Here is a 13,819-nt window from a genome sequence, read left to right as displayed (position 1 = left end):
CCTTGCCCTGGTTGCCTTTCCTGTCCCTAGTATTGCGTTAGGGCTCCCACCAGCCTTTGCGCCTCATTCGCGGGGTGTGTGTGGGGCGGGGGAATAAGCCCCTGTAACGCGCAGCCACTTGCTCTGCGCCCATTTTTGCAGAACGCGTGGAATTCAGAATCAGTGCCTGGGCCTGGCTGGGAGGATGCGGGGAGGGGTGCCTGCATCATTCCAGGACAGGTCATTCCTGCTCCTGGGCAGGCGCCCACCCCGGGCACCGCAGGGAACCACCTCGCTCAACCTCGCTCAACTGCCCAACTGGGGACCCCTCCCTGAGCCCCTTCCAGTGCATCCCCATCCCTACAGTCTGGAGGAGCTTGGCTCCGGAGGACTCATCTGTTCCCTTCCACGTCACTGAGACTTTTCTGGCTTCCAGCCTGGCTTTAACAGTGGCGGAGGGTTGGCCGCCAGGACCCCGCGGAGAGCCCGACGTCCCTTTGTAGCCGCCATCTGTGCTTGTCAATCTCGAGACTCCCGCCCCCAGGGACCACCAATCACAGCGCAGCCATCCCAGTTTCGTCATCAGCAGCCAATCAGCGCCCGCAAGACGGCCACACGCCCAAGTCCATCTTCAATCACCGCCTACTTACTGGACACCCACGGGGCACCCCGTTCCACCCTCAAAGCTCTGCCTCGCTACTCTGAACCTCAGTCTCCTCCTCTGTAAGATGGGAACAGGTATGCTCTGGGTAACATGATACTGCATAGAAGGGCCCAACCCAGCGTCTGCCTCTCTGGAGTCCCTGCAGGGCTGACCACCTGGAGGTCTGCCAGGGGCCACGACCACAGGGTGGGCTCAGGACCCAGGTCCCCCCTCGAGGTTGGAAACTTCCTCAGCTTCTTATCTGCCAAATAAGAGAAGTGCCTCCCCTCCTCCCCAAGCTGGGCCTAGGGGTCCTGTTCTCATGAAGGCATCCTCCCTGGACTCCAAGCTTAGCTCATCCAGCTGACTTCTCCCAGGGCCTGTGCCCACCTCTACCCGGGCCTGTCCTCCAAGGGCGCCCAGACAGCACATCCAGGTCCCAAGGGGCCCAAGCCTGCTGTGTTGGCGTGTGGATGGATGCACACAAGGCCCCTTGCAGTATGGAAAGGGGGCACCCAGGCACCGTACCTCCAAGCTCGTCAAGGCACACGTGCCAAGGCAAGACGAAGTCCGCTCTGCTGGTTTGTGTGGGCCTGACCTCTAACTCGGAAACCTGCAGCAGGAGGGTTCCCAGGCCCATCCCTGCCACCTGCCTTCACCCCCAACACACACACACACAACCTCAGGGGTGCAGACTTACGTTAACTTTATTTTGCTCTTTCCAGTCTGAAGCTACTATCATGGGCGTTTAGAGTTATACAAATGACACTTACAAAAAATAAAAGACCAAGACACCCAGAGTGAGATGCATGGTGGACACTAACCAGAGGGGAAGGGAACTGGCAGGGGCGGGGCTAGGAGCCAGGGACCAGGGGGCTTCCATGGGGCTCCCGGCTGAGGGCGACGCCCAGCTTCATCCTGCCGAGACCTGGGAGTCCAGTCAGAAGAGGAGCACCGATCACACCAGGGGCCCTGGCTGAGGCGGTGAAGGGCCCAGCACCACCAGGTGGGGACACAGGCCTGGGGCCCAGGCACATGGGAGGGAGGGGGCCGGTGAGAGCCCCCTGGGAAGGTGGAGGCAGGTTCTGGATTCGGGGAGGCACCCCACCTACCCCACCACTAGTGGGCGGAGGGCACTGAGGCCCGGAGATGCTGTCTCAAGACTACCCCCCCACCAAGACCCCTTGAAGACCACCCATGGCTACAACCAGGCTTGCCTGGGGCTCCTCCAGCAATAACATTTCACTGAAAAAAAAAAGTTACTGATTTGGTCATTTTCTGCTTCCAGTCAGGCCAGAGTGAAAGAAAAGAGACAGGAGCAGGACCCCCGGACCACAGCAGGATGTGTGTGCAGTGGCCAGGCCCAGGCGGCCACCAAACCAAGCCTGCTCCACTCACAGGGGCCTGGAGCCAGCCCCGTCCTGTCCACCAGCTGTCCTCCTGACAACACAGGGATGGCGCCCCAGGGGGGCCACCAACAGGCCTGGGGCAAGAGCTTGGCTCCCGGGAAATGGGGGAGGGGGAGGTTCAGGAGGGGACAGGAGATTCCAGTTACACACCCCGCCACTCCCAGGAGCTGAGATCGGGAAGGCCTCCCAGCCCCCCACTCCTCCTCGGCCTCTTCGGGGAAATAAGGCTCAGAGTTGTCTGAGGTCAGAAGAAAGAAGTTCCAGCCTCGCCCAGGGCAGAGAAGAGAGAGCAGAGGGATGTGAAATCCCTCCAAGGACCAGGTCACAGCCTCTGACCTGCCCAGGGGAGGCCACGTGGGACAACAGGTGAGGGCACCATTTGCTCTGGGTTTCCAGTTTGAAAGGCAAGGGGCTCGCCACCCACAGCAGAGCCCACCTGGAGAAGAGAGTTAGCAGGGCGGGTTGGGCAGGGTGGGGAGGGGGATGCCGGCGGCGGGGCCCTAGTACTCCCACAGCGTGGTGGGGTCGATAGTGTCAGCGCAGGCCTTTAGGACCCCCGCGTGGTCCCCCTTCAGGTAGTGCCCGCCCACCTTGATGGCCACCTTGTTGTAGTCACAGAACTCAAAGAAGAAGTCCACAGGGCTGTCGCTGCTGCTGGTGACGGAGGAGTCGTTGCCCACCATCCAGTACTTGCCTGTGGAGTCTGCAGCAGGAGCAAGGGGAGGCCCCGTCAGGCCCTGCCTGGGCTCTGCTCCCCACCCTCCAGTCATGGCTTCCAGAATGGGGGTGGGGTCTGTTACATCCACCCAAGCCTCGGGCCCATGCTGGACTGGAGTCCCTTCCCCCGCCTCCCACCAGAATTTTGGTCCCATAACTCGTGTGTGACCCCTTCCCCGCCCAGCCTTTCCAGAATCCCGTCTCCCTCTCTAGCTCTATCTGGGGTGGGCCGGACATCTCCCTCCTGTACAGACAAGAGGGGAAGGGGCTACCCCCCCCCCAGCCTAGAGCCTCTGGTGTCCAGATGGGGCCTGGGCCAGGCCACATCACAGGGTGGCCAAGCCGAGCCCCAAAGCCAGGCTCAAGTGGGGCAGGGGTTTGCTCTCTGTGTCCAACATTGGCCCCCTGAGCCCAGGGGGCCCCACCCGGCACTGCCCACAGGAGAACCTGCCTTTGATGTTGTAGGCACCGTCTCTGAACTCCAGCTGGAAGACGTCGTAGTTGGAGCGGTTGGCGTCCAGGGTGCCTGTGACCTTGCGGCAGCCAATGAAGCCGTGCTCCCCACGGAACACGATGATGGGGCGGTTGATCAGCTTCATGAGGAAGAGCTCCGAGTCCCCTGTCCCAGGAGGTGGAAAAGAAGTGAGCCTCATGGGGTTGGGCGTGGACACCCAGGGTGTGGCTCAGAGAGGGAGAGCGGGAGTCTGGGGTCACACAGCATGCCAGCCCTCGGGTGAGGCAGGGTGGTGCCAGTTTGGGAGGATGCCCAGCACAGGGCAGGCTTCGGGTGGGGTTCGTAAGTGACCATGGCATACAGTTAGACCCTCCAGGGAACAAGGGCTTGAGGTACGCCCCCAGGTGGCTACCTGCTGTCTCCACCGAGGCAGCCAGCTGGCCGTTCTTCTTGGCCGTCACAAACTTGCCATTGGACGCGCGCAGTATGATCCTCCGATCACGCCACTCAATGTCAAAGTAGCAGCTGGCATCCCTGGGGGTGGCGGGACAGGGTCAGGCAAGGCCGCCCCACAGGAAGGCCAGCCTGGGCGAGCGCGGGCAGTGGCAGGCGGGCAGCGGGGCACTCACTTGGTGGAGGCAGTGGACTGCACACCCCCGGTGGCCGTCAGCGTCCAGTACTTGCCCGAGTGGGTGCGGAAGGCGCACTTTTTGGTGTCGCGGTCGATCTCCAGCTGGAAAGTCTCTTGGTCGGTCTCTTCGTCCTGATTGGCCGACAGGTCCATACCTGCTGGGAGAGCCTCCAGCTAGTACAGGGACCCCCACGCCCCCCCCCCCCCAGTGCTGGCTGACCCTCAGCCCTGCCCGCACACACCAACACAGCAGGGGGCTGCTGAGACCCCACAGTGCGGCTCAGACCCCCCGGCCTTCATGTCAGAGGGCGGAACCCAGGATCCCAGGCAGGACAAGTCAAGGGCCAAGGCCAGCTAGGTCCATTTACATATCACGTTCTCTGATTACAGAAGTAATACCTTCCAACAAACCAAATGCAAAAAGATATTGTTAAAAAAAAAAAAAAAAAAGATATTGTAGAACCAACTGGGAGACTCTCAACATGGTCCAGGATTAGAGAGCATGGATTAATTATTGTTAATCATGCTGTCACCAAGTAAGAAGATGGCCTTGCTTTTTAGAGGTGCACACAAACACTTTGAGATGAAATGCCCTGATGTCAGGGATTTGCATTAAGTACAACCAGAAGCAATGAATAAAGGGACAGGGAGCTAGTGTGGCAGAATATTGCAGCTGGGGGAGTCGGAATATGGTAGCAGTTCACGATATCCCTCCTGCTTCTGTATACGTGTCAAGAGAGTCATAGCACACGTTCCCTTCAGGGAATTTAGAAAACTCTTAAAAGCAAATTCACACACACCCCCATGCCCACCACACCCCCAGAACGCCACCGTGAACGGCGGGCGACCACACACTCCTAGCCTTTTCCCCGTGCGCTCACATATGCATTTTCTTGACCTTCAAGTGCTTGCACGCTACAGACCTCGATTTGCAAATGATCTGCCTAACACCTTTACACGTTTCCATGTCCCTAAGTCGTCTGTGAAGGGGGTGGCTTCCGGGGTCTTGCTCCCACAAGCTGCAGCCATGTCGTTTTGCACATCCGTATGGACTCCTCCAGATAAAACCTGAAGTGGGATCTTTCGTCCCAACAAGTTCACATCCCCAGGCGCCATGGATCCTAAGGGCCTCAGCAGCAGGGTGAGTTGGGCCTTGAGGCCTTTATGAAGCCGGGATCAGTGGCGGGTGGCAGGTGTCCTTTTAGATGAGATGAGGCTGGCGAGTGGCAGAGGCTGGCGGGTGGCAGAGCCTGGGGTCTGAGCACCCCCAGGCCCTCCCCCAGGGCCCATTCTTAGTTCTCCAGCCACCACCCAGAGGGCCTGAAAGGTGTCAGCCCCATGCTAACCGGGTCTCGTGTCCCATGTCAGCACCACCCCATCACAAAGGAGAATGAGGCAGAGAGGTGGTGCCCTTGCCCAAGGTCACCCAGAGAGAAAGCTAGGGGTCCAGGGCTCTCGGGAGGAGAGATGGGCAAACTCAGGCCTCCTGCCACGCCCTCTCCCCCAATCCTCCCTCCCCTCTGTGGACTGGTGGATGTGGCCTCCACGGGTCACTCTGAAGCAGACCCTCACAACGCTTGGGCTTGACCCTCCAGGCCCCCTGGGTCCCCTTAGCCACAGTGTCAGGGATCTGCTGACTACTGAGGCCCCGGGGGTAGAGGTGAGCTCGATCCCCCATCACGCCCCAGTGAAGCACGGGGCGAGGATCGGCAGGGGCCGGGCCTTCTGGGTGCCCGAGCCACCCAGAGGACGACCATCCTCAAGGCCACACCCAGGAGCACAATGTGGGGCTGGGCTCCATCCCTGCTCAGACCTCGCCCAGCCGGCCTGCCGCACCCGCTGCTGCAGAGCTGCCACCCCCAGCCTGCCCAGCCACATGGCACCACCTGCCCAACACGTGGCAGGCCGGCTGACGGGAAGGAAAGAACAGACGAGGAGGAGCCCCGCCGGGCACACCTCAGCAGCAGAAAAGACAGACAGGGCTCCCCAGAAAGAGGGGCAAAGGGGCAGGGAAGGGCCCCGAGTGGCAGTCAGATCTCTAGCACTGACCAGCCTACCTGACGTAACAGAGGCTTGCCAGCGCACAAGGCTCTCGCCAGCCTGCCCGAGGACAAACACAGCAAGTGCAGGGGCTCCTTTTCAATGAGGCTTTGGTTCCTGAGAGCTTAGCCAGCCCTGCGCTCCTGTGGTCAGCCCTGGGCTTGACTCCTCCCAGCAATTCCACAGAGTTATTTCCAGGAACAAAGGGAGGCTCTGCAGCGCTGGGTACCTCCTCAGGGCCACCCGACCACCACCACCTGCTCAGCCACTCAGACCCCGTCCCGCCTGGGTGTGTCCAGTCCTGGAACTGGTTTCATAAACAGGCCTAGGCCAGCCCGCAAGGTATGCAAAGCCGGGGCCAGGCGCCCTCGAGTGCCTCCCCCCACGCAGCCTCAGTTTCCCTCTCTGCCTGTCAAAAGGGCCCGGTCTGAGATGGAAAGGATTTAGCAGCCCAGTGCCAAGTAGACACCAGGTCTTCCGCCCACGATAGGAAGGGGTGGGAAGAGTATCCCCTCCCCATTCCAGTGGGGTAACTCCTGGCTCCAAGGCCCTGCCCAGATGGGAAAGGCCCCACTTGGAGTGGGGCCTTGGAGTCTCTAATTAGAGCTCGGTTACTATGGGAACAGGGTTTTCTTCGGGATTTTTCTTTTCATCAACAGCAGCACAAAAAACCTGAGTCACAGGCCCACAGGAGCCCTGAGGAGGCAGGAGATGCAGGAGCTCAACAGAGCCCATGGGCACATCCCCCCGACCCGCTCCAGAGAGCACAATTGAGACACCGGGCCCCGGCATGTCCCCCCACATCGTGGCTTTCCCCATCTCGAGCCTCTGAGCCATCCTGTACAGTGGCTTGGAGGGGGCATCCCCTCCCTGCCAACACACTTCATGATCCCCATCCCCCTCAGCCTTAGCAGTCCACATATTCCCCTGGCTTGTTCAAATCAGGCACTCTCCACCACCCCCATTCAGTTTAAGGGAGGGGGCCCAGAAGCATCTGTGGCCTCACCTCACCTCCCCTCTTCCCAGTCAGCTCTTGCCACTACCTGACCACTTTAAATCCCTACTCCGTCCTTACACAAGCTGTTCCCTGGGCCTGAAATGCCCTGCCTCATCAGGAGAACTCTTACACATCCTGCAGAGCCCAGCTTGACCAGCCCCTTCTCAGCCAGCCAGCCTCACCTTTGAGCGGCTGGGACTGGGCACTTCCTGAGCATGGAGTCCCCAGGGCACAGCTGGCCAGATGCAAAGAGGCTGTGAGACCAGGTGGGAAATGTGGTGAGGCTCTGCCCAGGGTCTGGCTGGAGCCCAGGGCAGGTGAGGCTCCAAAGTAGCATGAGTACTGCTCACTTAGTGGCCCTGCCATCCTCCATCCCTGCCCAAGCCATGTCCTCACCTGTGTGGTCACAGCTACAGCACTTCCCAGGACCTGGGATAGACATATGCCATCTGCCTTGTCACATCAGCTCTTGGGACCCCCACTCCCTGTGGCCGATCCTGCCTCTAATGTAGGCTGTGATGGCCTCCTCCCAGAAATACAGTCTGGCCGAAAAGAATGTGCCCAGGGCAGCCCTGGGGGAGCCCTTTACAAATGGGGAAACTGAGGCCAGAGAGCAGGCTGCAGCTTCAGCAGGGAGCACCCCACCCCCACCAGGCCCGGCCTGTGCAGGCCTACGGGGATGATGATTCACTTCCCCCAGCCAGCTAAACCCAGGATGCTCCTCCTTCCTGGCTGGCGTTTCCCAACATGTGTCGGAAGCACAGCTGAAGCCTCCTTGCCACGCAGGCCTGTCCAAAATGGCCTCTGCAGACACACCCCCCAAGCCCATGCCAGCTCCAGGTCCTCTGATCATCCTCCACACCACAAAGAAGACCCGAGGTCAGCCAACATCAGAACGAGATGAGGACCCCAAAATCTGAGGCCAATGTAGCTCCAATCTTTGCTCCCAAATCTCCCTTCCCTTTAAACGCACAGATGAGCCAGCAGCTCTCCTGGTGCAATTTCCGTCTCCTCCTGCCCCATCAGCTTGAATCACACCATGACACCACCAACAAGCTTTACTAGAAAGGAGAGGGCACCTGCCCAGGCTCACCAGTGCCTGCCAGGAACACCCCCAGGATCTCTCTGCTCCTTTCTGGTGCCAAGGGCTAGGGCCAGGGCCACGCGTTCCTGCCGCACCTTCCCCAGGGCAGGTGCTAGATGCAGCCCAGCAAGCATGGAGCATGCCTGCATTGATGAGCACCCAACCTAGGTCCTGTGGCCCTGCCGGCTGTTCCAGTCCCATCTACCAGCCTCACAAGCTTCTCTTCAGCCACCCTGGGCTTTCTGCTCCTTCCTGCCTCGGGGCCTTTGCACAAGCTGTTCCCTGTACCTGCAACACTGTTCCACACACTTGATACATGCTACCTTCTATTCATCCTCAGGTCAGGTCAAGTGTCCTCCTCAGAAAGGGACCTCCCCCATCTAATCTGGGACCTTCATGTACTTCCTGGACCCCCAGACCTTTGCTTGACACCTCTGGGATGTTCCTCATGTCCCAACGAGAACACTGGGCCCAGCAGGGAAGGATCCAGGAGATGCCCACGTGCTCACCACTCAGGCCTCAGCATGTCTCACTTGGTAGGGGCTCAGTGTTTGCTGAATAGGTGGGGAGTCCTGCCCCACCTCGTACTGTGTGAGACTGGAAAGGGGAGGACCTGTGCCCCAGAGGCTGGGAGGCATCAGGGGGTCCAGATAAGAACTCGTTCTGGAGTCAAACCCAGTTCTTCTTGCTGCTTACTTGCTGTGTGATCTTGGGCACATGGCTGCTCCTCTCTAGGCCTAAACCTGCCCATCTGCAGGATGGAGGAAATACCACCCACTTCAATCAGCACACTCGGGTAGGAAACTGCCACCCGGCTGCAACCTCCTTGGCAGAGCCGGGTCAGGAGGGTGGCCGTCAGAAGGAAGGCGGGGGGCGGGGAGGGGGGGGGACTGGGCTCCCATCCAGCCATCTCCAGAGGCTGGGGCCCAACTTCCCGGCTGGGGGAGCCAGACACCCACAGGTTCCCCCAAAGGAGGGGCGAGGGCGCCAGAAGGAAGAGAAGCCGCCTACGGGGAGAATCTAAGAAGGGAAAGAGAAGGGTTCACTTCTGGCGCGCAGGCCAGTAGGAAATGGCCAGGCCAGCGGGAGGCCCCGGGAGAGGACGCATCGAGTTGCAGCCAGTTGTTCCAGGCGGGAGTCTTGGGGGTGGGTTCAACCGAGGGTAGGGGGGGGCTTCCCGAGGGTGCCGGGCTGGGGTCTCCGGGCTCAGGCTGAGACCGCTCTCTGGCTCCCGCAGAGCAGAGGGTACAGGCCAGGAGACACGCGGTGGGCGCGGGGCGGGGTGCCTGGCGGGGCGCCATCCACGCCACGCCGTCCCGGGGCTGGGGCGCGAGCAGGGAGGCCGCCTTCTGGGGCGGCTTCGGACGGGGCACTGGGCCTAGGGGCGGCGCGGGGGGTCCTCAGCAGGGGGTACCCGCAGAAAGTCGATTCCCTCCCCCGCCCGGCCGCATCTGGTTTTCCCATCTGCAAAGACGGAGCAGGACAAAGGGGGCGAGGGAGGGCCTTGTCGACGAGCCCGCCCCCCTGCTCACAAAGGCCGCGGCCTCGAGCGCGGGGCGGACGCGGGAGGAGGGGCTGGGGGGGGGGAAGGGCAGACACTCTGGGCACCCCCCTCCAGCAGAGGCCAACCCCTCCCAGCAGCCAGCGGAGGTGGAGAAAGGCCCGGAGGGAGGGGAGGTGGAAGCGCACCCTGCGGAGATCAAAGGCTACCCCCATCCCGCCCGCGAAAGGCGGCCTTCATGGAGCGGGGGCGCGCCCCGCGCCTGCTGCGACCCCTAGTCTCCGCCCTGGAGCCAAAGGCCCACTGCCGGGGGGAGGGGCACGAGGAAACAGGCGAGGGGCGTCCCCTCCCCACGGGCTAGGCCCACGGATGCGAGGGACGGATCTGCGCGCGTAGGGAGGACCCAGATCAGGCCGAGGGTTCGGAGGGTGGCACAAGGGACGGCGTCTAATCGCGGCCTAGGAGCCCCAACCTCAAGGCGGAGTGGGGGTTATGCAGCGGCACCCAAGGATGGGCAAAGCCCCACCCCTCGCCCCTTCCTGGGGATCGGAGCGCAGGTCCCCGCGGCGGGGTGGGGTGGTCCGCGCGCCCAGCGGGGGCGCACCGGGCGTCGCTCAGGATTGCAGCGGCGCCGCGGGCGAGAAAGGGCGGGAGGCTGCGGGGACTGGGGTGGGGTTCGCTTTGTGCATGGCCCAGAGAGGCGGGGGACGGCGTCCCCACTCACCCTGGCGCGTGGACACGTTCCTCTCGTTGGCCGCCTGCAGCACGACCTGGGCGCAGCTCTGTTCCAGGGCGAAGAGCTCGTCCTTGCCCACCTTGGTGGCCTTGCCCGCCTTGAGCGTGCCGCTGGGCCCCGACGGCGCCAGGTAGCGGCCTTCGCAGTCGCGGAAGGCCACCTTGCCGGAGCGGAACTCGAGCGTGTAGCCGGTGGCGGGCTCGGGGTGCGCCACTAGGCGCCCGTCGTGGCGCAGGAAGCGGTGGTCGGCCGTCTGCAAGCTGTAGCGCTGGTCCTGGAAGGCCAGCGTGATGAGCGAGTCGACGCCCCAGGGCACGTCGCGGTCCACTGCGATCTCGTCGGCCGGCCGCGCGCTCAGGTGCGCGTAGCGCTTGCGGGCCAGGCTGTAGATGGTGACCTGGGGGTGCACGGCGATGTGCACGCTCCACTTCTCGGCCGGCGACACGGTCTGAGCGAAGCACGACAGGCGGTCCTCGGTGCCGCCAAAGTAGCGCCGGTGCGCCTCAGACTGCAGCGACCAGCGGCCGTCGTCGTGCGCCACGATGAGAAAGCGGCAGTCGGCACTGGGCACCTCGTGTTCGCAGGTCACGTTGCCATCCTTGTCCGCCGCCAGGTAGCGGCCCAGGTGGCTGCGCAGGCACACGGCTGCGCTGCCCGCCTCGTCGGGCGGCTGTTCCAGCGTCCAGATCTGCTTCTTCTTCAGGCTGCTGGCCGACGCATTCACCTTGAACCCGAACGTCTCGGCCGTCAGGTACTTGTTGCTGCAGTTAATGAGACCGAACTGGATCTGCAGGGCCTCGGCCGTGCCGTTGGCGGTCATGGTGGCGGCGGGCAGGAGGCCGGCGCGGCCCGGGAGGTCGGTGGCGGGTCCCAGCGGCGGCGCCCTGCTCCTTTGTTCCGCTGCCGCGGCCGTGCGCTCACCCTCAGCAGCGCTTTACAAAGCCGGCCCGTGGCGCCCAAGCTTCTTTATAGGCGGGGTGACGTCAGCGTCGCGAGGTCCCGCCCCCGCCCCGCCCCGGGGCTCGCCGAGGAGGGGGCACCGGGGCCCAGGGAGCGAGCTGAGTCGCGCAGGGTCCCGGAGGGGCGCAGGTGGGGGCTGGGCTCGCCGCGTTCCCTGCTCGGCCGGCCTCTGCAGTCCCACCTCTTCGGGCCGCCAGCCCCCTCCCCGCCAATGCCAAGGCCTCGCCCTTGCAGCACCGCAGCCTGAGGACTCACCCAGAGCACGGGACCCCTCGGAGGCCCCGCACCCCAAGCTCAGCCGGGAGGAGGGCCGAGCCAGGTTTGAGGTTGTGATAGAGACCGCAAGACCACAGAGCACATCAGTACTAGGGCGGAGCGGCCTGGAGGCTCCTCAGAGGAGGTGGCTTTATAGAGCAGAGCCTCGAAGGAGCTGAGAGGGGACCCTCCAAGGGCCTGTGGGCGGAAGAGTGAGGGGCAGGCCAGGAGCTGGGGAGGGGCCTGCAGACCCCAACTCACCCAACCCAGGCCTTGCAGCCTCCAGAGCGGGGCCTGGGGTTCCCCGAGGCTTCCCTCCCAGGACACTGCCCTGAAAGCCACCCAGACCCTCCCCTGTGGCCCAGGCACCCAGCCGGGCTGTGGCCCAAATCGGTCTCCGTGGCTGAGGCAAGTGAGTGTGTCCACTCTGAGGGTGCAGAAGCCACAGGGTTCTGGTGAGGTTCTCCAAGCACAGAGTGAGCCGCGCGCCCTGTTACTGAGCAGGTCAGAGACGTGCTCCGGCTCAGGCAGTACAGCCCCGAGGGGCGGAACCCAGGTCTCCAGCCCCAGGGGCCAGCGTGCCTCCCACTCGATACCCACCCCCAGGTCCCCACTGCATTGGACGCAGAGCCTGGCACACGGGAAGGGGCGACGCTGGCTGCAGCCCTCATTTAGGACCTCAGCTCTCCATCCTCCTCCGTCGACGTGGATATTCCCTACAGATGCCCACCCCCGCCCCTGTAGAGGAACACTTCCCTTTTCTGAGCATCTCCAAAGGCCAAGACTTTTGCTGGGACATTCCCCACATGCCAAGCAGGCCCCTGGAATGCCAGCATGACCACAGGCTGCCCACAAGGTCTCGAGGCCAAAGGCAGAGGGCACTGAACTAGCTCCTGGGCTGATTGGTCTGTGCCTGTGGCTCCCCCCAGGCAACCTCCTCCAGGGATTTTTATCTTTCAGGGTAATTTTGTGTTACTTTCCCATCATTTGGGTCAAATGGGTTTACTGGCAGGTCCTTGAGCCCCAGGCAGGCACTGCCCACAGCATCCCCTCCCACAAAGCTCACCTCTGGAGAGATGAGAAATCAAGTGTCTCTTTTTGAGGTCATCTAATAGACTTGAAACCCAGGGTCTCGCTGGCTGTGTGACTGTAGGCAAGTCACTTAACCTCTCTGAGCCTGTTTCACCTTTTGTAGAAGAGATTCAAATCCCCCATCTCAGGGTTGTCTGAGAGTCCCTGAGGTCATGGAGCTCAGCAGACACGGTCCCTGGCCACCCTCAGAACCCATTCCAGTCCCCAGAAAGCCCTAGTAAGGGAGACCCCAACCCTCTGGCCAACTACCAAGGCTCAGAGGAGAGGGAGCTGAATAACTGAAGGTTGGGGGCGGGGTCCATGCTGGCAGCAGGACTGGAGTCTGCTGAGACGTGCCTGCTGGGATGGGGGCTGGATGGCACCTCCCTCCTGGCTCTGCAGCTCCCCATTCTGACCCGAGTCCCCCTCCTACAACTTAGCAGCATGGAGGCCAGGAAGGAGGCTGGGGTTGGGGGCTCCTGCCTCTCAGTCAGGCCAGGAGTGGGAGCGGTTCCAGGCCTTCCCAGGTGATGCTTTTGACAGAAAGACTGGTGAGCCCGGCTGGGTATGGTGGCAGCCAGGGTTCCTGCATCGGGCTTCCTGAGCTCAAATGCACATCCCTGGTTCGTGGTTTTCCCATCTCTAAAAAGGGCATAATGATAGCACCTGCCCCAGGAGAGAAGCTGAGAGGACAGAAGGAGCTGTGAACGGGACTGAGGGGGCTCCCGGGACATGGCATTCGGTTTTCAAACCAGGAAGGTCTTGGGCAAACGGAGACAAGTTGGTGACTCCACACATCAGGCACCTAAAAAACAGTGCCTGGCACGTGGTCAGTGCTCATAAATGCCAGCTGGTCCTGGGAACTGTCCTGGGGACAGGCCAGACTCCCTCCAGCCCCCAGGGTCACCAGGAATTCCCAGGACCCTAGTCCCGTAGTCAGAGCGATGGTGAAGTACAAAGCTTTAGGATCAGTCGGCCAGGAGCATGAGCCTTGTGCCGATTTGCTGAATAAATTAAAATCAAATGGAGCAGTGTGGGGGAGGGCACATAGAAAGGGGACCTTGGATTTCCCTACAGATGAGGGCAGTCCAGGTCGAGTGAACAACGTAGAGCCTGAAGTGTTGGGGAAAATCAGGTTAGTCCTGAGACTGGGGGCAAGGGGCGGTGTAGGGGTGAGTATATGAAGAGCTGAAGTTCGTTTCAATAGGCGTGAAGCTAAATTAGTATATTTAATTTTTTTCTGAACAGACAATATATTCACATGGTTCAACTCTCCCAAACCCTAAAAAGGCTTTTGTCCTCCCCCTCCCCCGATTCCCACCCACTACCTCCATAACTGCTG

The 13,819-nt window shown here is 61.7% G+C and overlaps 1 protein-coding gene across 1 annotated transcript; it reads right to left on the bottom strand.

The window, feature by feature from the left end:
• Nucleotides 1–1,311: 1,311 nt before the first annotated feature.
• Nucleotides 1,312–11,116, bottom strand: FSCN1 (fascin actin-bundling protein 1). The gene is made up of 5 exons (XM_022565460.2): nt 10,180–11,116; nt 3,832–3,988; nt 3,615–3,736; nt 3,200–3,367; nt 1,312–2,734 (listed from the first exon to the last, which is right to left on the bottom strand). Exons 1-5 carry the CDS (start codon nt 11,009–11,011, stop codon nt 2,532–2,534), a joined length of 1,482 nt encoding a protein of 493 aa, XP_022421168.1. The 5' UTR covers nt 11,012–11,116; the 3' UTR covers nt 1,312–2,531.
• Between the last annotated feature and the right edge of the window lie 2,703 nt (nt 11,117–13,819).

This window comes from Delphinapterus leucas, chromosome 15, assembly GCF_059928025.1.
Source record: "Delphinapterus leucas isolate spDelLeu-1000000601 "Yukka" chromosome 15, BTC_Dleu_Yukka2, whole genome shotgun sequence".
Lineage (NCBI taxonomy): Eukaryota > Metazoa > Chordata > Mammalia > Artiodactyla > Monodontidae > Delphinapterus > Delphinapterus leucas.
This window is presented reverse-complemented; position numbering and strand designations above follow the sequence as displayed.